Source organism: Equus caballus, chromosome 15 (genome assembly GCF_041296265.1).
Source record: "Equus caballus isolate H_3958 breed thoroughbred chromosome 15, TB-T2T, whole genome shotgun sequence".
Lineage (NCBI taxonomy): Eukaryota > Metazoa > Chordata > Mammalia > Perissodactyla > Equidae > Equus > Equus caballus.
The window spans coordinates 94,754,054-94,774,244 of NC_091698.1; the positions used below are offsets into that span (position 1 = coordinate 94,754,054).

At 37.0% G+C, this 20,191-nt stretch overlaps 1 protein-coding gene across 1 annotated transcript in view; it reads left to right on the forward strand.

The window, feature by feature from the left end:
• Positions 1 to 20,191, forward strand: part of NBAS (NBAS subunit of NRZ tethering complex) — a 331,876-nt gene that overhangs the window by 133,749 nt on the left and 177,936 nt on the right. Inside the window, exons 24-27 of the mRNA XM_014731302.3 lie at positions 3,708 to 3,893; positions 5,669 to 5,842; positions 12,856 to 12,989; positions 19,663 to 19,725. Of these exons, the coding sequence (XP_014586788.2) occupies positions 3,708 to 3,893; positions 5,669 to 5,842; positions 12,856 to 12,989; positions 19,663 to 19,725 (557 nt within the window). The remainder of the gene's footprint in view (positions 1 to 3,707; positions 3,894 to 5,668; positions 5,843 to 12,855; positions 12,990 to 19,662; positions 19,726 to 20,191) is intronic.

Here is a 20,191-nt window from a genome sequence, read left to right on the forward strand (position 1 = left end):
CCCACTAGTTATCCCACACACTAGTTGTCCCTATTATTATTAACAGCTTGCATTTGAGTGGTACCTTTCTTATAGTTAATGAACCAAGATGTTCTTCAGTAGGTGAATGGATAAATAAACTGTGGCATATCCATACAATGGAATATTATCCAGTGCTAAAAAAGAAGTAAGCTATGGAGGCATGTTAAATGCATATTGCTAAGTGAAAGAAGACAACCTGAAAAGGCTATGTACTGTATGATTCCAACTATATGACATTTTGGAAAAGACAAAACAATAGAGACAGCAAAAAGATCAGTGGTTGCCCGGGGTTGGTGGGGGAGGGATGAATAGGTGGAGAATGAGCATTTTTAAGACAGTGAGAGTACTCTGTACAATACCATAACGGTGAATACGTGTTATACATTGTCCAAACCCATAGAATGTACACCACCAAGAGTGAGCTCTAGTGTAAGCTGTGGACTTCAAGTGATTATGATGTGTCAATGTAGGTTCATTGACCGTAGCAAATGTACCACTCTGGTGGGGGACGTTGATAATACAGGAGTTTGTGCATATGTGGGGGCAGGGCGCTCTATGGGAAATCTCTGTGCTTTCTGCTCATTTCTGCTGTGAACCTAAAACAGCCCTAAAAAATAGTCTATTAAAAAAAAAACTATAAAGCTTTCTGAAATGTAGATTTTTTAACAGTCTAGTAATAATTCCTAGACATCTTGAATTCTTTTTTGAGTAATTAGGAATAATTGTGAAGAAAGAAAAGTGATTTGGGGGTGCTTTATTTAGCTGATTTGTGGTCCTTCTTTCTCTCATTTATTTAAAAATACTTATAACAGAGGTATTGTTCTTTAGCTTCATTTTAGATATCGATGTTTCATGTGCCTTATGCTACAATCAAAGTGATAGCTGTCATGGTTTTATCTTTTTCACTTTTAGAGGTTTAACTGATGTGGGACTTCTTTTTCCTTAGTGTCTACAAATGCCTTTAGCAAAACTTGTTTGTTGATGTAAGAATAATGTATAGTGGTGAAATTTATCCACTGAGGGCTCAGAATCTGTGGTATAATTCTCTAAGTTGTATTAGAGCTTGTTTTCGTTTAAGGTGTCAGTAATTTGATTTTAAAGGATTTTTACTTCAGTAACTTTTAGGAAGGTAACAAATTCAAAGTTGGTATTAGAAAAATGAATCTGGGTCGCAAAATTAGTAAGTGTATTACACTCTGATAATGTATATGTGTTCAAACTATTACTTGCACAAGGTTATGTTTTATGCATCATTTTCTTCATGCTTTCTGAAAATTCATCTGGGGGAGAGTTTTTTTTTAATTGGTATACGGGTAGATGTATTCTTCCAGACGTGAACTGTATTTTTATTACTAGACATTAAGTTAAAAACATTTGTCTGTTGAAGTATTAGCAGATCCCTCCTGTTTGCCTCATGCCTTACCTGCCTCTAGCTTTTCCCCTTGTAGTTACTGCGCCACTCTTTCCAACTGCAAATGCGTTTCTTCTTTTTTCACCTTGTCTTCACTGGTGAGTCCCTGCGTCTTTGAAGGGCTTTGGGTGCTCCTCGAATATTGCTTTGCATTTTTTCTATGCATCGCCTGGCTGTCCTCTCCTCCTGTCTTCTACCCCACCACCTCCTCATCCTTCTCAGAAAAGATTTTGCTTTGTATTTCATTGGAAAATTTGAGAATTCCCTTCCATTTGTCCTTACTTTTTCCAGTTTTTCCCAGGGGAAGACATCTTTCTTCTTGCGTTCAAGCTACTTGTTTTCTTTACCTGTACTCTGGATTCCACACTCCCATGCTCAGAGTTGTTCTCTCGGTCATCTATTTGCTGTCTCCTGTAGCTTCAACCTCTCCTTTTCTACTGTGTTTATTACCTTTTTTCCTTTTTTTTTTTTTTTTACATAAAGTTCAAATCACTCCTATTTTATAAATACAAAAAACATAAATCAGAGCCATATTCTCCCTGGCTTCTGCTTTAGTTGTCTTCTTTCCATCATAGCTCAGCTCAGAAATAGTCTCTTTGCTCTTCATAATCACTTTCTCAGCGTTTGCTTACTCCTCGTTCCCTGGAGCCTGGCTGCTCTTACTACTCTCCTGCAGCTGCATCAGTGAGGCTCCCAGTAAGACATTACCACCTCTTAACGTCAGAGTCCCCTCCTTTGTTATTTAACAGCACTGTCCTTCGACACCACTGCTTCCTCTTTCCTGCAGTCTCCTCTGCTTAGCCTTCTGTCGTGCCATTTTCACTTCTTCTTTCTTCTTGTCTTAGCCATTCATGTTAGTCTCCTCCGTGTGGCTCATGTTCTTTGGCTTACCCCTTATATATTGCTGTCCCCCATTCCAGTAATTGTGGTGCTCCTAACTAGTCTGCCTGTTTTCAGTCCGGTCCATTTCCAATTCATCATTCACATTTCATTCGTCATTCAATAAATACTTACTAATATTCTTTCTGAAGCATGTAAACCTATTTATGACATGCTTCAGTTGAAAATCCTTTGGTAGTGGTTCCGTTTCAGGATAAACTGCAAATTCCTTAGCTCAGCAAGCAGCAGGCTTCATTATCTGGCTCCTCCCCCTGCTCTAGCCATGCTTCTCATCTCTTCACCTCGTACCTTCTTTTCAGTCTTCTGGAACCAATTGTACTTTCACCACACATTGTGCATCTCTGCCTTCCATGCTGTGCTCCTGTCTCTCTTCCTTCTTCACCTACTAATATCCATTCATTCTTGAAAGTGCATTGTACGTGTTCCCCACTCTGGGAGACTGCGACACTCTCAGGTTGGGCTACGTGCCCTTTTCTTTGAGATCCCAGTCATCCACAGCACTTACCTCGCTCTACTTCAACTGTGGATTTATCGGATTGTGTTTCACTACGAGATGGAGAGATCTTTGAAGGAAGACGCTTCGTCCCATTTATTTTTATATTCCTAACACTTAGAATGGTGCTGAATTCATAGTAAGTTCTCAATAAAGTTATTAGTCTAGGAGTAGGGGAGTAAGTAAGGAGCGGTACGAGGCACTATGGGTTAAGGCCACATTAGATGATATTGCCCTCAGTCAGAATATGTCATTTCATAAACCTGATCAAGTGATAGGAGTCAAATTGCTGTGTGCTGAGCATCTATGGGGAAATCATTCTTCATTTTAGTCTAAGTGAGGTCTAAATATTTTAATTGAGACAGAAAAAGTGTCCATCAGAGTTAGGCGTTCGCCAAGAATTTACTGAATGCCTTTTGTGTGAGAGGCACTGTGGAAGGTAGGTACTGAACACGAATATAAAAGCCAAACATTCTTTTTGGAGCAGAGTGGTATAGTGAAAATAGGATTAATTTGGCAATAGCACTCACTAGCTATGTGGGTTTTTTTCTGCTTGTTAATGTGAGAATTAAATAGACAAACTATATGTAAAACTTCTCTGTAAACTGCAGTGCTGTGTGAACTTAAGATGGTTGTCTTCCTCTGAGTATCTTTATCTTCAGTATTTCTTGCTGATGGTTTGATTCTTTTGATACAGTTTAAGGCTGATATATTTGATAAAGAACTCTAATGTTTTTGTACTGAATAAAACATGTATGTTACTGATAATGTGATTTTATAGAAAATGATTACAAGAATTAGATTCTGTATTGGAGGCTTTTATTTTAGACTATATGGAAAAGATATAATAATCAGAGACTTACTATGACTTTTCCATTTTAGGTTGACTGTGCTTTGTCACTTATTCGACTTGGAATGGAGCGGAGCATTCCTGGGTTGCTGGCTCTGTGTGATAATTTGGTTACTCTGGAAGCATTGGTTTATGAAGCCGGCTGTGACTTAACCCTAACCTTGAAAGAACTCCAGCAGATGAAAGACATTGAAAAACTAAGATTACTGATGAATAGTGTAGGTTTTATTTTGACTTTCTTTTTAAGCATTCCTTATGTACTGTGATTAATGTGTGTCTCAAAGCCAAAGATGAAATGTCCTCCAAGCCTGAGAACTTAGTAAATAAAGGAAGGTTTCTTGACTTCAAAAAAAAACCAAATCAGGTGCTGGCCCCATGGCCGAGTGGTTAAGTTCGCGCGCTCCGCTTTGGTGGCCCAGGGTTTCGCAGGTTCAGATCCTGGGCGTGGACATGGCATTGCTCATCAGGCCATGCTGAGGCGGCATCCCACATGCCACAGCTCGAAGGCCCCACAACTAAAAGTATACAACTATCTACTGGGAGGATTTGGGGAGAAAAAGCAAAAAAAAAAAAAGAAAAATTGGCAAGTTGTTAGCTCAGGTGCCGATCTTAGAAAGAAAAAAAAAATCAAATTTTATGAATAAATTACTGAAGGCATCTAAATCCATTTTGGCTGTTTTTGTACCTTGCTTGCTCTTTATTCATACTCATCTGTATATAATTTTTTTCCTTCCAGCTAGGCATATTTCTAAACTAGTTGTCATTCTAGTAATCATGTTTCTAATCCTTCACTGCGTTAGAATTCCCAACCACTTATATATTTCAAGGTCTTAGAGAAAGAAAGTGCTGGAGTTCAAAGGGCTGGTTGAGTGTTTGTGTGAAGACAGCATCTTGGCTTGAGGGTTGCTATGTTTTAGAGAATTTGCCCAGCCATTCTTAGATTTTTCCTTGGGTCATCCTGGAGAGAAAGTACACTTCTCAAAGTTAGAACCTGGGTTCTACTAAGTGAGACACATTGAGATGAGAATGATGGGCCAAGGAGGTCCAATACTCTTTTTAGTCTTTTGCTCTTTGGCAGCCTGGTGTGAATGGGCCGTATAAGGGATGGAGTCACAGCTGCCTGACATGTTTTCTCCCTCGATTCTTCCCTCTCTCTCATTCTGTCTTTTTCATCTCCTTTTCTCTTTCCTTCTCTTTCTCATCATCTTTCTCCCTCTTATCAATCCCCCTTTTCTCTCTCCCTCTGTCACTATCTTCCCTTTCTCTTATTTCTTTCTTTTCCTGATAATCCAACCCATGAAAATTAATCTACGTTACATGTAACTCCTCTTAAGAGATTTAAGTATATCTCCTGGGGTAATTAGGAGAAGAGATTGTATAATCTCAGGGATAATGAGTAAAATTATGTGTGTCATTTAGAGTTTTGTGAAGGTAGATATAAAGGGGCAAAATGAAACAGAGGAAGAGGAAAAGGAAGGGAGAGAATCTGGGATTTTATACATGAGACTATTCTCAAGTGGCTTCTTTCTATAACTTCTTCATGCTTCTCTCTCTTTCTCTGCTTTTTTCTGTTTCACACTTTCTGTTGGCCTATGGTCTCTGACTCTCTTTACACACACACACACACACACACACACACACACACACACACACTTTTGGGGTGGACCCTCTCTTTGTTCTGGAAGACCTCATGAGCGAGTAGTAGTAGCAGCGTTTGTCTTCCAGAGCTGGGCCTGGGCTGTGAGAGACCCCAGAGTGATCATGGTGCTCAGGAGTCTGTTGTGCTGTTAGCTGTCCTAGCCCCAGGCAGAAGGGGACTCTCCAGCTGCCTGTCAGTCTCCATGTGAGGGGTGAACTGGAGTATCTGTTTTAGAAAGTGTTGGGCTTTCACTGTTTAACGTCAGTCTGATTATCTGTGAGCTTTAGAACTTGTTGTCTGGTATAATCAAATATTTAATGTGTGTGTGTTTGTTTTGGTTAATTATATTTTCAGTGTTCTGAGGACAAGTATGTGACAAGCGCCTACCAGTGGATGGTTCCCTTTCTCCATCGTTGTGAGAAGCAGTCTCCCGGTGTGGCTAATGAGCTGTTAAAAGAATACTTGGTAACTTTAGCTAAAGGAGACTTAAAATTTCCCCTCAAGATATTTCAGCATTCCAAACCAGATGTAAGTAAAAGCTCTAATTCTTAAAAATCTTTACATAATTGGGTTTTATTTCTCAATTTTTTATGATAGGTTTTGCAAGTAATTTCCCTTTAAACAGGAAAAGAGATGGTTGTCTTTTTTTTCTTTAAAAGTGTTTCAACAGTTCTGTCCAAAAAGTTTTTTAGAAGTTTATAAAACTATATGTTTATTTTGATTGATTTACTCCAAAGTTTGTTGACTGTCTACAATATTTTGGAAACTGGCAATACCAAAATGTCTTAATAGTTGATAGGTATTGAATTCTTACTATGAGCAGGTGCTTTACAAGTGTTAACTCATTTAATCCTTACAACAGTCCTATGAGGTAGATATTTTTATTATATGAATATTATAGGATAAGAAAATTGTGATATAGAGTGGTTGGGCAAGCCTAGGATCACACAGTAAGGAGTGGAACTTGAGCTCAAACATAGGTGTTCTAATTTCAGAGCTGTGTTCTTAACCATTATGCTTTACTATAACACCCCAATAGAAGAAGAAAAGATTTCTGCCCTTGAGGACCTTCAAAATATTTATGAAATTTTTAGGCTCTCATAGGAGATCTTGTAATTATTCTTAACTTATATCTGCTTAAGACTACTGTATTTATAGCTCTGTATTTCTGTAGGGTTCAAATAGTTGTTTAGATTTGCTGGTGGTAAGTCGTTTGTTAAGTGAAACATACTGTTGCCAAGTAAATAACCTCTTAATTTAGCTATAGATCTAATTGCTGTTTCAAGACATAGTGGCTTCCTTTCCTTTGGAGGGGACTCAAGCACGATGGCATAGTCACTTGAGGCGCTGACTTTGTAGTGAGATTCAAAGCATTAGAATGGGATTCAGCAGAAGCCGTTTAAGAGGCCTCTTCTAGTCCTAGATTCTAACTCAGTGTACTTTCTTGTCCTGACCTTTGTTAGCCATCTGAAGTCCTCTAAGGTGTATGGTCACAGACCAGGGTAATCACGGTAAAAAGAAAAGCTTTACTTAGTTAACCTTACACATTTTGTTTCCAGAAAGGTTGTCTGTCAGAAATATATCTGTTCATTGGCTATGTAAAATTTTCCATCTTCTCATAAGCAGTTTCTGCTTAGTATTCTGATTTTAAATTTGGGGTGGTTTACTGTGAGCCAAGGGTGGCTTGCTTATGACAGCAGAATACTATGTGAGAAGCCGGATGGATTGAATATGAATGTTTTATGAGGAAGAAAGAAGTGACTCTAAATTCTTTCCAGTAATCTTGTTTGTGATACTTCTTCCTTACAGACTCTTGTAAACCTTTTGTATATAGTCAGCTTTTTGTTGTTTTTACTTGGCAATTTAACAGGTGCCTTTTGAATAAAACATAGCCATTTGCCTTTGTTGAAATGTGTAAACATCAAAGCAGAGAACAGTGGTGTTTCTGGGCTCTTCTTTTCCAATCCAGGCTATATAATTCTATCGGTGTTATCTTTCCACAACGCAAATTTGATCACGTCATGATCTATGGAAAATCTCCAGTGGCTTACCCTTGCCTGAAGGGTGAACGCTGGGCTCTGTAGAGTGGCTTGGAAGGTTCTTGGCGGTCTGCCTCTAGTCTGCCTCTTCAGCCTCATTTCCCTCCATGAATGCAATAGTTCATTCACCTCTTCACCCTACCAAGTTCTTCCATGCCTCTTTGTGTTGTTATAGGCTAATTCCTTTGTCTGGGCTGGTCAGCCCCCCTTTCGTTCATTTAACGCATACCTACTTATCCTTCAAGATCCTGCTCTCTAAGAGTCTCTCTGTGAAACCTTCCAGGACTTACCTGTACTGTGACAGGGCTTGTACCTGCCTCTGTGATAACCCGAATCACACTGTGCTGTAATTATTTGTTTGCATGTTTGCCTCTCCCTCCCTTTGTTTCCTATACGTGTCCTCTATGTCTCATGTGTCTCTCTGTTACTGGGGCCTTGTAGAGAGCAAGTGCTCAGTAAATTTTGGCGGAGCAGATGAATGAATGATTGAAACTGGGTTTCATTATGATGCTTTAGATCACTTGATTACATTTGTTTGCTTTACCAGTGTTGTGCTTGGAACATTGTTTTTATTTTATTTTACTTGACTGTTTACAAAAAGAATGTCCTTTGGATCTGCCATGAATCATGCACAAAGTATTTTTAATAATATAACAGCAGGAATGATTTCTGTATCAGACAGCTTAGACTAAGTTATGCTGCATTAACAAATGACCTCTAAATCTTAGCAGCTTACAACAGCAAACATTCATTTCTCACGAGTGTCATATAGGCTGTGGTTGGGCTTCTGCTCTGTTCCATGTCTTATTCATTCTAGGACTCAGGCGGAAAGAGCAGTCCCCTTTTCTAACTTGTGGCATAGGAAAAGGGACAAAGTAGAATCACACAGTGACTCTTAAAGCTTAGCTCAAAGTGTCTCAAGTTACATCCTCTCACATTTCACAGGCAAAAGGAAACTTGTGGCCAAACTCATGTTACCGGGGCAGGGAAGAATAATCCTCTCTTAGGAAGCGGGGAGCGGATAATTGGGAACAATGTTACAAGTACGAATTTGTCTTTTTAACTGTCCCATGTGCTTCAAACTCTTCCTCTCTTTTAAACATCCTGATTTTAAGCCATTACTCTTTGCTTGAATCCCCCTTTTGAAGGTGTTACTTGTTAAGAAACTTGGGCAGGTCTGGATAGAGATGATTTGGGAATAAAATATTCTTCCTTCTCATATTGTTCTCTGTCTTCTATACTAGTATCTTTTGAATGTATCTGTGCATCAGAACTTTGCGGATTTAAAAAAAGTATATAATTTTTTAGGCCCAACCTAGATATAATTGATTAGAATTTGCAGGGTAGGTTTCTGGAATATACATTTGACAATTTATCCAGTGATTCTGATGGAAAGCCAGTTATATGTGTTGCAAATAATTCCCACTCTTGCTTTGCTATTCCCACCATTCTCTTAATGGTGAAGATCACTGTATCTGACGGGGGATTGAGCTGTTTCAGGTTTCAAAAAGACTGTCCTATTTCTAGCTCCCCTATTCGTGGGGTGTAGTCCTTCAGGGGTCTGAACTGGAAGCATTGGATGCTTAGTAGGCCCTTCCTCTGGTAGAGCCTGGACTTCGATGGGATAAATCGAAACATCTGCTTAACACTTTAAACTGTTGGCTGCAGTTTCCTGCTTGCCTACTTTTGGCCCAGACTCCTTAGGAAATTGAAAAATGCCTCTAGAATTGTGCTGTTCCGTATGGTATCCCCTAACCATGTGTGGCTATATAAAGTAAAATATAATAAAATTAAAAATTCAGTTACGCAGTCTCACTAGTGTTCTATGTTATTCCCAGTATTTTGCATTTAGAAACAGTGCTACGGTGAAGAACCGTGTTCACATTTGTTTTTGTATAATTGGCGTATCTTCAGGGTATGTTCCTACAAGGGGGTGCCGGGTCTAAAGGCAGGGTTGTATTGGTATTGTCAAATTTCTTTCCACTGCAGTTGTTCCAGTTTACATTTCTACCAGCAAAGTATGAGCATACCCGTTTCTCCCCAACTTTGCAGACAGAATTTGGTGTCATATTTAAAATTTTGCCCGTGTGATAGGTGAAAAATGGTATTGCAGTTTGTTTTAATTTGCACTTCTCTGGTTCTGAGTGAATTTGAACATTTTCTCATAGTTTGAGAGGCATTATCTTTTTTGTGAATTGTCCATTCCTGCCTTTTATTCATTTTCACTTGGATTTTTGTTCCTTTGTGCCTTAACTTTTAGAAATTCATATGTTAGTATAATTCACCCTTTTTCTGTGGTATATATTGTGAATATTTTTTGGTTGGTAGGTTGTCTTTTGATTTTGTTTGTGGTGTATTGTGTCAAGCAAAATTTCTGTGTTTTGTTTTTGTGTAGTCAAGTTGATCCATCTTTTTTTTTTTTATTGCTTTTGTATTTTGAGCCATGGTGAGAATGCCTTTTCCTACTACATGATTAAAAAAGAAATCACACATGCTTTCTTCTAGTACTTGTATGGTTTTATTTTTATGTTTTGGTCCCTAATCTCTTTGGAGTTTATTCTTTTGTATGGTGTGAGATGTGGATCTAAATTCATAATTTCCCAAATAGCTACCTGGTTGTCCCAGCACCATTTATTAAAACATTTATCTTTACCTGAGTGATCTGAGATGCTACCTTTGTCATATAGTGCATTTCCATTTGTTTTGGGTCTCATTCTAGAGTTTCTATGTTGTTTTACTGGTTTGTTTGTCCATGCTCTAGTACTACGCTCTCTTAATTATAGAGTGTTTTTAAAGTCTGGTAAGGGTAGTGTTCTCTCATGATTTTTTTTTCCAGTTTCTTCTTTCTTTTTGGCCATTTTTGTATGTTTGTTTTTCTATCTGAACTTTGGTATAATGTTTAGTCACCCTCTTCAAGAATAGGGATATCATTCCATTTGTTCACGTCTTTCTCAGTGTCTTTCAGGAGTGTTTAAAATTTTTCCCCATGGAGGTTTCACACATTTCTTGTTGAATTTATTCCTAAGAATTTAATTTTCTCTCTTTATGATATAAATGGAAATTTCTTTACCCTCGTTTCCTCTAACTGCTCTGTTTACTGTTTGTGTGTATAAAAGCTATTGCTTTTGTATGATAATTTTGTGTTCTGCTACTTCACTAATTTCTTTTATTGCTTGATTCTCTGGGGTTTTCCATGCATCCTCTCTTGTCATCTGTTGTTCTTTTTCTAGATGTCTGTACTGCATAATTTGGAGATTTTTTAAAGAAAATTATGACTTTCTTACATTTTACCTTGATATGCAATATGAAAGATAATCTGCTGCTCGTGGTGGGAAGACTTCTTTCACTGACATCTTAGCAAGTCCTACATGGGCTTTCTTCTATTAGCTTGAGCTGGGGCAAATGATGGTTTTATAGTCACCACTAGGAAGGTAGGACAGCAGTGGTGGAAATAGAGGAAATATGTCTTAGACTATATGAAGTTAGACATCTTGTAGAGAGTCTAACAGGACAAGAATGAAAAATGTCTTAAAAATTTGATCATTACGATTCATGTATGCAATAGATTCTGTTAGGAAAGATTTGCTGAGTGGCGTAGGAAGAGAACAAATAGGTACCATAGGAATACAGAGAGGAAAAAGGATCTATGTATGAGAGTAGTATGAGGATTTATTCATTGGACCAGCATTTATTGAGCATATGCAAGATGCTATAGAAATCTGGGAAAGTCCAATCAAAGTCAAAGCCAAGTGGAGGTAAACTTGGCTTCATTTCACACTGAAGGACAGCTAACGAGTTTTCAGCAGAGGATTTTGAACATAGATGATCAGATATGGACTCTAGAACATTTAACTTTCAAGCGACTCTTTAATGTCTCGGGGAGGGAAAGACAGGAAGCAGGAAGAACAAGGAAAATATCAAGGACTTTGGCTTCTGTTTTAGCTGATTTCCCAAATTGTTCCCTGACCGAAACTGGTTTCAGTTTTTTCTTCTTCCTCAGACACTTGCTTACTGTATGTGCTTCGTTTCTTACCATAGTTTCCTCTGTCTCTTCCGTTCTTCCCGCGTGTGCAGTTCTTCGGCAGGGTTGGGATTGCCTGTGTTGTCAGCTTAGGCCCTGGAGCCGCTTGCCTGCATTTGAATCCTGGCTGGACCACGACCAGCTCTGTGCCTTGAGCAAGCTGTTTGTCCTCTCAGTGCCTCAGTTTTCCCTTTATGTAAAATACAAATAGTGCTATACTAACCTTACAGGATTTTTTTGAGGATTTATGAATGAATGCATGTGAAGCACCTAGAAACAGTACCTGGCAACAATAAGAAATTAGGAAAAGTTAGCTATTTTAATTAATTTTTAATAATGCTTTTATTGTGCCCTGCTTGTCCCTGTTTCACCAGTTTGTCACTTGGCAGCCTTGGTTGACTCTTTGTCAAATGTTGATGTCAAATTAATGCTATATATTTTTCTGAATACCTTGAAGAAATGTGTGTAAATACTTTAACCCAACTACTTTAGAAAACTTTATTTCCCTGGTAACCTTGAATGTTTATTCTTCCCGTCCATTGATATGATTTTTCTACAGAGAAAATGCCTTTGTTTGGCAGCTTCTCTTCATCACTTTCCTGTCTGTTTTGTGAGTTTCTACTAAAATGTTGAAAAACAATAGATCTTTATTATGGAAATTATCTTCAACTTATTTTGTTGTTGAAAAGAGCTCTAAGAAAATAGTTTCAAAGTTCCATTTTTGTTTCTGTGCTGGTAATAATGTCAGCATTCTACATGTATTAATTCATTTAATCCTCACAACAATGCTGTTAGGAAGATGTTAATTTCCAAGTTTTATAGATGAGAAAAACAAGGCACAAATCTGTTATTTTTATATCCCAGAAAATACTCTAAAAATGGGAATCTGTGATTTACAGTGGGAAATGGTGTATCCAGTATAGAAAGTGACCTAAAGTAACCATCTTTCTGCATCAGAAATATGGAGTATATTCTGTGATTTGAGTATTACTGCATTACAATGCAACTTCTTTTGAATAGAATGTCAGTACTGTTTAAAGTGACTAATATATAATGCATACTGAAAAATAGTAGGTTCAAACATCTCTGAATGTTAGTTAAGGAATTTTATATATTTTTGTAATTGAAAAACATAAAATTTGGCTTTAGGGTTAGAAATGTTGCTTTTAATGAATTGCCCTTTTAATTCAGTGTGTTTCTTCTATATACTTTGTCTTGAATGGGTCATAAATTGAAGAATCTGTTTTCAGCAGATGCAAAGCTTATGGGTACAAATTATCTTTTCTAGCTGGTTCTGTAATTAAAATGTGATTTCATTTAGAATTATTAAGGACCCCAAAAGTCTGTAAGTGAAAGAAAAATCAAGATTTGTTTCTGCAGCTGATTAATTGAGCTATTTAATATTCTACTGACAGTGGTACTGGGATATGAAAAACTGTAAATCTATTGACATTTAGTACAGTATGCTTTATTTCCTCTAGCTGCAGCAAAAAATTATTCCTGATCAGGACCAACTGATGGCAGTAGCGCTAGAGTGCATCTATACCTGTGAGCGAAGTGACCAGCTCTCTCTCTGCTATGACATATTGGAATGTCTGCCACAGAGAGGATATGGGTAAGAATCCACTGTGTGACAGTCTTAGTGTTGTGTCTTTATTCTAATGGTTCAAATGAAAACGTTGCTTCCCTGAAAATTCATTATAGAGAATTCTGGGAATATAAAAAAATGTAAAGAAGAAATTGAAATCATCCGCAAACCTGTTGCCTAGAGATAAACTTTTGTTTTTCTAACAGTGTACAGGAAGTCACTGTACTTTTCTCAGTGTTGATAATTAATTATCCATTAAAAAACAGACAAAAATACCACTACCTCAACAACAAAAAGTACCTTAAGTGAATAGACAGTGATATCTCTTCATTTTAAGCTGTGTTTCTAATTAAGCATTCTTCCTATTTATGCGCTAGTTGTATTTCTTCTCTGAATTGTTTGTTCTTGGCCCTTGCCTGTAGCAATCCTTTTAAGTAGTAATGTATGAATATAAATCATTTATCTTTTCTTTCAGTTTTATTGAGATATCATTAATATACAGCACTATATAGGTTTAAGGCGGATAGCATATTGACTTGACGTATATATTCTGAAATGATTACCTGGATGAGTTTAGTTAACATCCATCATCTCATACAGATCTGATAAAGGAGAAAAAAAGTATTTTTTCCTTATAATGAGAACTTTTAGGATTTACTCTTAGCAGCTTTTAAATATAACTTACATCAGTTGTTAACTATAGTCATCACGTTGTACATTACATCCCCAGTACTTATTTATCTTATAATTGGAAGTTTGTACCTTTTGACCACGTCCTCCAATTCCTTCTCTCCCCACCCTCTGCCTTTAGTAACCATAAATCTGATCTCTTTTTCTATGAGTTTGGTGTGTTTTCTTTTTTAAATTAGATTCCACATATAAGTGAGATCATACAATGTTTGTCTTTCTCTGTCTGACTTATTTCACTTAGCATAATGCCCTCAAGATCCATCCATGTTGTTGTAAATGGCAGAGTTTTCTTCTTTTTTATGGCTGAATAGTATTCCATATATAACATGTATTCCATAATAGTATTTCATATATATGTATTTCATATATGTATGTATGTATATACATACGTGTACATATGCCACCTTTTCTTTATCCATTCATCTGTTGGTGGGCACTTAGGTTGTTTCTATGTCTTGGCTGTTGTAAATAATGCTGCAGTGAACATGGGGGTGCAGATAGCTTGTTGAGCTATTGATTTCGTTTCCTTTGGATATATACCCAGAAGTGGAATTGCTGGATCAAATATTAGTTCTATTTTTAATTTTTTGAGGAATGAGTATATATATATAGTTCTTATCTCAGCTTGTATTTAAGTAGAAATTTATGTAACTTTCTTTTGGATCATTTAGTTGTATGCCAATCAGATTTGTATTTTCTCTTTGGAAGTCAGGAAACAATCATCCTTTTAATCAGTCTTTTAAAATCTGGTACATATTATAAATTTCACATCTGGAGAAGTTAATAACGTCACATGAAAGAGCACTGAATGAAAAATTAGTGGACCTGTTTCTAAGCTTTTGTGACTTCAGCTGAGTCACTTAATTTCTCTGGTCGTTAGTTTCCTTGTTTGCAAAAGCAGATCTTTAGACAAGAAGGCCTCCTCATGCTCTGTTTTCTTTTTCCTTTGCTCTGTCTTTTTCTCGTCTCCTTCTCTTTTCCTTCCAAGCAAATTTTTATTTTTTGTGAAATGAATGATAGAAATCACCAGTTTTGCAACCCGCTTGAAATAATTGTATCATGCAGTTATTAATGGTACTAGATTCAGGTTAAAGATTGATGGGAAAAGGATATTTGCATGGTACCAAAGTATTACCCTAACATCTATGTTTTACTTTTTTGTAATTTCAAAGAGGAAATTTACCTTTATGTAGTCGAAGTCTGACTGCCATGACCTTTAATGAGGTTATCAAATAGGGCATCACTAACAGTCAGACAGCCTGGCATTATGTGCCTCGTGGTGAGAGGCAGTATGAAGTAGAATGGTTTACTCTGAATCTAATCAATCCTTTTAGCCGAACTTTTAGTTTACTGTAAATGTAGGGAAATGGGGAACAAGTTAAATAACAGCATGAAGAAAAAGCCAGATAAATACAGGTTGTGAGATACTCTACAAGTAACCTGGTCTTTCATTTTGAAAACTCAGTGTCATAGAGAAGAACAGATTGGTGGGGATGGGGAGGTGCTGTTCTAAAATCATGGAGTCCAGGGGGACATAATCCCCTTTTAATGTTTAATTACGAAGTAACATACGAACTAGTTGAAATTAGGGAATTGGAAGACTTGTAATAGGTAAACAGCTGCTGGCTGCCCCTCCTTCCCCATCCTTGGATACTTACTTGTCTTCTAAAAGCATGCACTCATTAGAGATAATGTTTTTCTTCTTGCCTTTGCCTGCCTGCTTTAAAATATTATGCTCTCGTTGCTATGTGTTGATTTTGCAATTTTAGATGATTATTCACTTCCTTTTATGGAAATCTACCTTTCTCCCATACCTACTTCTGCTACCATTTTTTTGGTGTAGTTAAAGCAGTATTTCTATCAGTATGATTATGTAAATATTGTTTATACAGAGCTGGGTATGATCATATTTCCTTTTTATGCATTTTTTTTGTTTTTCCTGGATTGGATAATTTCCTTTTTTGTTGTTTTCTTTATTTCCATTTATCTCCCTCACTCTTCTGACGGAAGTGTAAAATTCTTTCCATGATCACAAATATCTAATAATTTCTTTTTTCCTTTTTCACTCCCTCTCTCTCTTCCTTTTGAAACCTCTTTCTTGGAATTGTCTTTTCTCTTGCCTCAGTATGGATTAACTGTTCTCTGTTCTGCCGCACGGCTGTCATACTGGGGCTTTTGTTTGCCTCTCTCTTGGGCTGTAGTTGCATTTCTGGGATTTCTTATCTTCTCCTTTCTTTACTTATTCACCTCATTTGATTCCCTTATTTCAAGACAATCTTGAATAGCTTCCTGTCAAAGATTGCTTGGGAGGCATTTTTATCTAAGACTGTCACCTGTCTGAAAAATAGCATAATTGCACCGTTGTGCTTGATAGAAGGCTTGGCTGTGTGTGGAATTCTATGTTTATAGTCCTTTTCCTTGTGAATCTTGAAGGCATCACTCTTGTCATCTCCTTCTAGTATTGAGAAGTCCAGTGCCATTCTGAATCTCTGCTTCATATATGTTTTTTTTTCCTTCTTGGAATATTTCAGTACTTCCTCTTCATGTCGAATGTTCTGAAATATTTATTTAGAGTCTAAATTCACCCTGTTCTTCATTTAAATAGTGTGTTCCATTGTGGAAAGTCACGTCCTTCAGACCTTTGGAAAATTCTGTTATATTTTTCCCTTGATAAGTTTCCTTGATCAGTTTATTTGCATTTTTGTCTTAAAAAATTTCTTTGCACTTCCTTTTTTGTTTACTGCCTTTTTTATTCTTTTTCCACTTTTTGATCTTTTGTTAAATGATCCAGAAGATTTCTTCAGTTTTATCTTCTAATCCATCTTTTGAATTTTAAAATTTATTTTGGCTTTCTTATTTAAATTTCAAAAACCTTTTCTTGTTCACTTTAAAACAAAGTAGCATTCTAGTCTTGTTTTACAGATGCATAAATACCCTAATATTCCCTGCGTTACCATCACCCCCACCGTGATTTCTGATTTCTCATCTTCTGTTTGCATCTCTGCCTTTGCCGTTAGGGACTTTCCTCCATGTCTAGTGATCCTTGACCATTAATTTATGTCTAAGACACAAAAAGCTGATGGGAAGCCTTGTGACAAGCTGAAGCCTTTCTTCATAGGAGTGCTTGGGAAATTGCCTCATGTGAGCAGCTAGATTGTCAGTCTTGTTTTAGTTTTGATTTTTGGGGATAGTATCGTCTTAGATTTTATTGTGTTGTGGGAATGTTAGGCAGTTTGTAGGTCCTGACCATTCATCTCTCCACATCAAGGGTGTAAGTACTGACCACCAGGAAGGAGAGAAGCTATTGCCTTGTTAATGGCAAAGCTGAGTGCAGACTATAGTAGTGCTTAATGCTGTCCTGCCTCAGTCTGGGTTTAGGGAGTCTTCATGGAGGGGAAGGCATCACAGAGTGGACTCAGCGTCTATTTATTACTCAACCTGTACAGTTATGACCTCAGGCTACTTCACGTCCGTAGTAAAGAGCCGCAGGATACAGCAGGTGTGCCTCTGGGACCTGTGGGCCTCTGAGAGCCAGGGGGCTTCAGTAGGCAGCAAGCGGCCAAATGGATCGTATTAACAGATTTTGTAGCAAAATGTCGTTACTCATCATTTAAAAACCTCAACCCAATGGATATCAGGGTGTAAGTAGTCAGATTGCTCTTCCCAGAGGCTGGCAAGATTTAGAGTCCTCTCCTTAACGTCTACCTCAGGGGGCAGAAGTGGTGGGGGGTTCTTCCCTTAAATGGCTCCTCTGTCAGCTTGAGGACTTCTTTGTTGTCCCAGAGTCAACTAGGTAAAATCATTGACTTCCACCTGATGTAATTTTTAAAAATAAATATATTAGACTTTGTTTTTCAGTAAGATCAAGTGAGCGTAAATATCAATTAGAGCTTATCTATTAATTTTTAAATGGTAATTTGCCTACCATGAGGAGATAGTCATGGTATCAATACAGTGATGTGATTAAAAGAACATTTTCTATGTGGGCATTACAGTTAGGGAACTAGTATATTTGTTTTCAAAGAGTGTATAGGCTAAGAAATATCTCTTTTGTGTATGTGGGGCTGAAAGCTTTTTTGATTTCAGATTAATGATTGCTAATCTATCAGATTCTTTTGTAAACACAAAAAATAGCTCAATACACTTTTTGTTCTTCTACTTCTTTCTTTTTTTTGTTTGTTTTGTTTTTTATTTTTTAATGTTTCTTTCTGGTGAGGGAGATTGGCCCTGAGCTAACATCTTTTGCCAATCTTCCACTTTTTTTTCCTCCTCAAAGCCCCAGTACGTAGTTGTATATCCTAGTTGCAAGTCATTCCAGTTCTTCTCGGTGGGATGTTGCCACAGCATGGCTTAATGAGGAGTGTGTAGGTCCGCAGCCAGGATCGCAACCGACAAACCCTGGGCCGCTGAAGTGGAGTATGCAAACTTAACCACTTGGCCACGGCGCTGGCCCCTACTTATTTCTTAATGACTGTATTTCACAATTAGAATTATCTAAATAATTTGTAATGGTAAATTAGCCTAGGATTAAAATAAAGGGCTTCAGAATATTTTGCCCTTCTCTGTGTTCTTCATGCTAAGTTTGTCAATTTTTCTTCTCCTGGTGATTAGTTTATTTTTAGTGCTTAAATGATTGTTATTTACCAAATGGTAAACTATGTATTTTTTCTCCATTTAGGAAATGAATGATCACTTATTTAATCTAATTAAATTTTGTGTATCTTACCTAGGCAGCATATTCTATCTGGCTAAAAAAAATCTTTAGCCATTATGTTTGTGAATGTTAATTCACAAAGGAAGAACACTGTATTCTTAAAAATCAATGACAAATGTTTATTGTAGAGCTACAGAATGGTAATTTAAAAAATATTCTTCCTGTATAAGTAGGTTAATGGAAGTTATCTCTGACAAATGATCTTTTGAAGGACTTCAAGTGGAATGTACCCTAATTTATCACTCTAGTCCAAGGCCTAAAACTTGGTTTACACAGATAGTATAATCTTTGTAAATTGCACTGAATAATTGCCAAATAGATTGATAGTTTTAAAAATGTTCAAGTTAAGTCATTTTTAATTTTCAAAGTCCTGAAAAGGTTTTTATTTGGTCTTCTTATTAATAAAACTCTAAGATCTCGCTAGAATTCAGTTGCATCGTTGGTTGGAAGACGCCTGAGTGCCAGGTGCAGTGGCTCTCGGTTGAGAGGGTTCCCTCCATGGTTGGGACACAGAGTTGTATAGGGTGGAAGAGGGCTTTCATAACACTTGCTAAGCTTTTCTGCAGAATCTCTGCATTCACTAGTATGTGTCATGCTAGATCTACCCTACTAGGTACATTTTTATTAGTTTATGATCTTTTTCATGATAATGTTTCTCCTAGTCCCCTGTCCACTTGCTTTCTCAGAGTTTGCTTTTTTCGCCAGTACCTACTAGGGATTGTATATATATAATGGCTGTACTTCTCCCGTGTTCCTTAGCATTACAGTGGATGCAGAGGGAGTGATGACATGGAACAAGTCTCCTGAGTATGTAGAATCCTAATGGAAACTTCCTAGGGGATCACAAGTGGTATAGGCAGGTCTAGGAGAAAGCCAATGCGCAGGGCCATGCTTCCTAATCTGTTTTATTGGTTAAAAGAACAGAAATAAATGATGGTTTTACCTTTACCTCTTCTTAAAAAAAAAGACTATAATTGATTTATAATTCTTTTTTGCCTTTTAGCAGAAGTGAACTAAAAGTTCTTTGGAAAATAGTTGCCCATATCTTGCTAATCGGTAAAACAGAATATTATTCTATTCCACTATTTTTTTATCTTAATCTCTTGAGTCATGAAAGATGCTGAGTGAGTAGGAGATAAGACTGAAATTTTACCTGGGCAGTGTAATATTGTTATTTATTAAGTACAAGGCAAACATCGTTTTTTTTTTTTTTTTTCCAATTAAGTGAGTTTTTTATTTTATGTAAAAAGCTGCTATTAAAACTTAATTTTTATTTTTTTCTCTTTAATCCTTTAGTCATGAGACAGAGGTAACCACAGCTCTTCATGACTTGGTGGACCAACTGGAACAAATTCTCAGGTGAGAAAAACGACAGTCTGTTGGCTCTACGTTGGTTAAGGGGGTCTGTCCAAGAAATATTACCTTAAATATGTCAAATAGTCTTTTCCAGTTTGATCTCATATTTGTTTGATTCTCTTGGGAGTAAATTTTCTTAATAATGAATGTACTTCTAGCTTATGTTAGCAGAATGCTGGAGTAATAAGAACAGGGACTTTGAAGACTCATAGATCTGTGTTCAAATTTACATGTTGCCACTTACTAGCTGTGTGGTCTTTGAGCCTAGGGTTTTCTTATGGATAGTATCTAACTCATGAGATTGTGGGATTAATGTTAGATTAAACATTTAAAGTGCCTCACATGTAGTAGGTAAACAAGAAATATTAGTTCCTATGGCAATTATTGTATTTATCAGCAAACATTGTTTATTACACTCCTGGCTTTTCTTTTTTGGGGCACAATATATCTGATTGATTATCTGGATTAT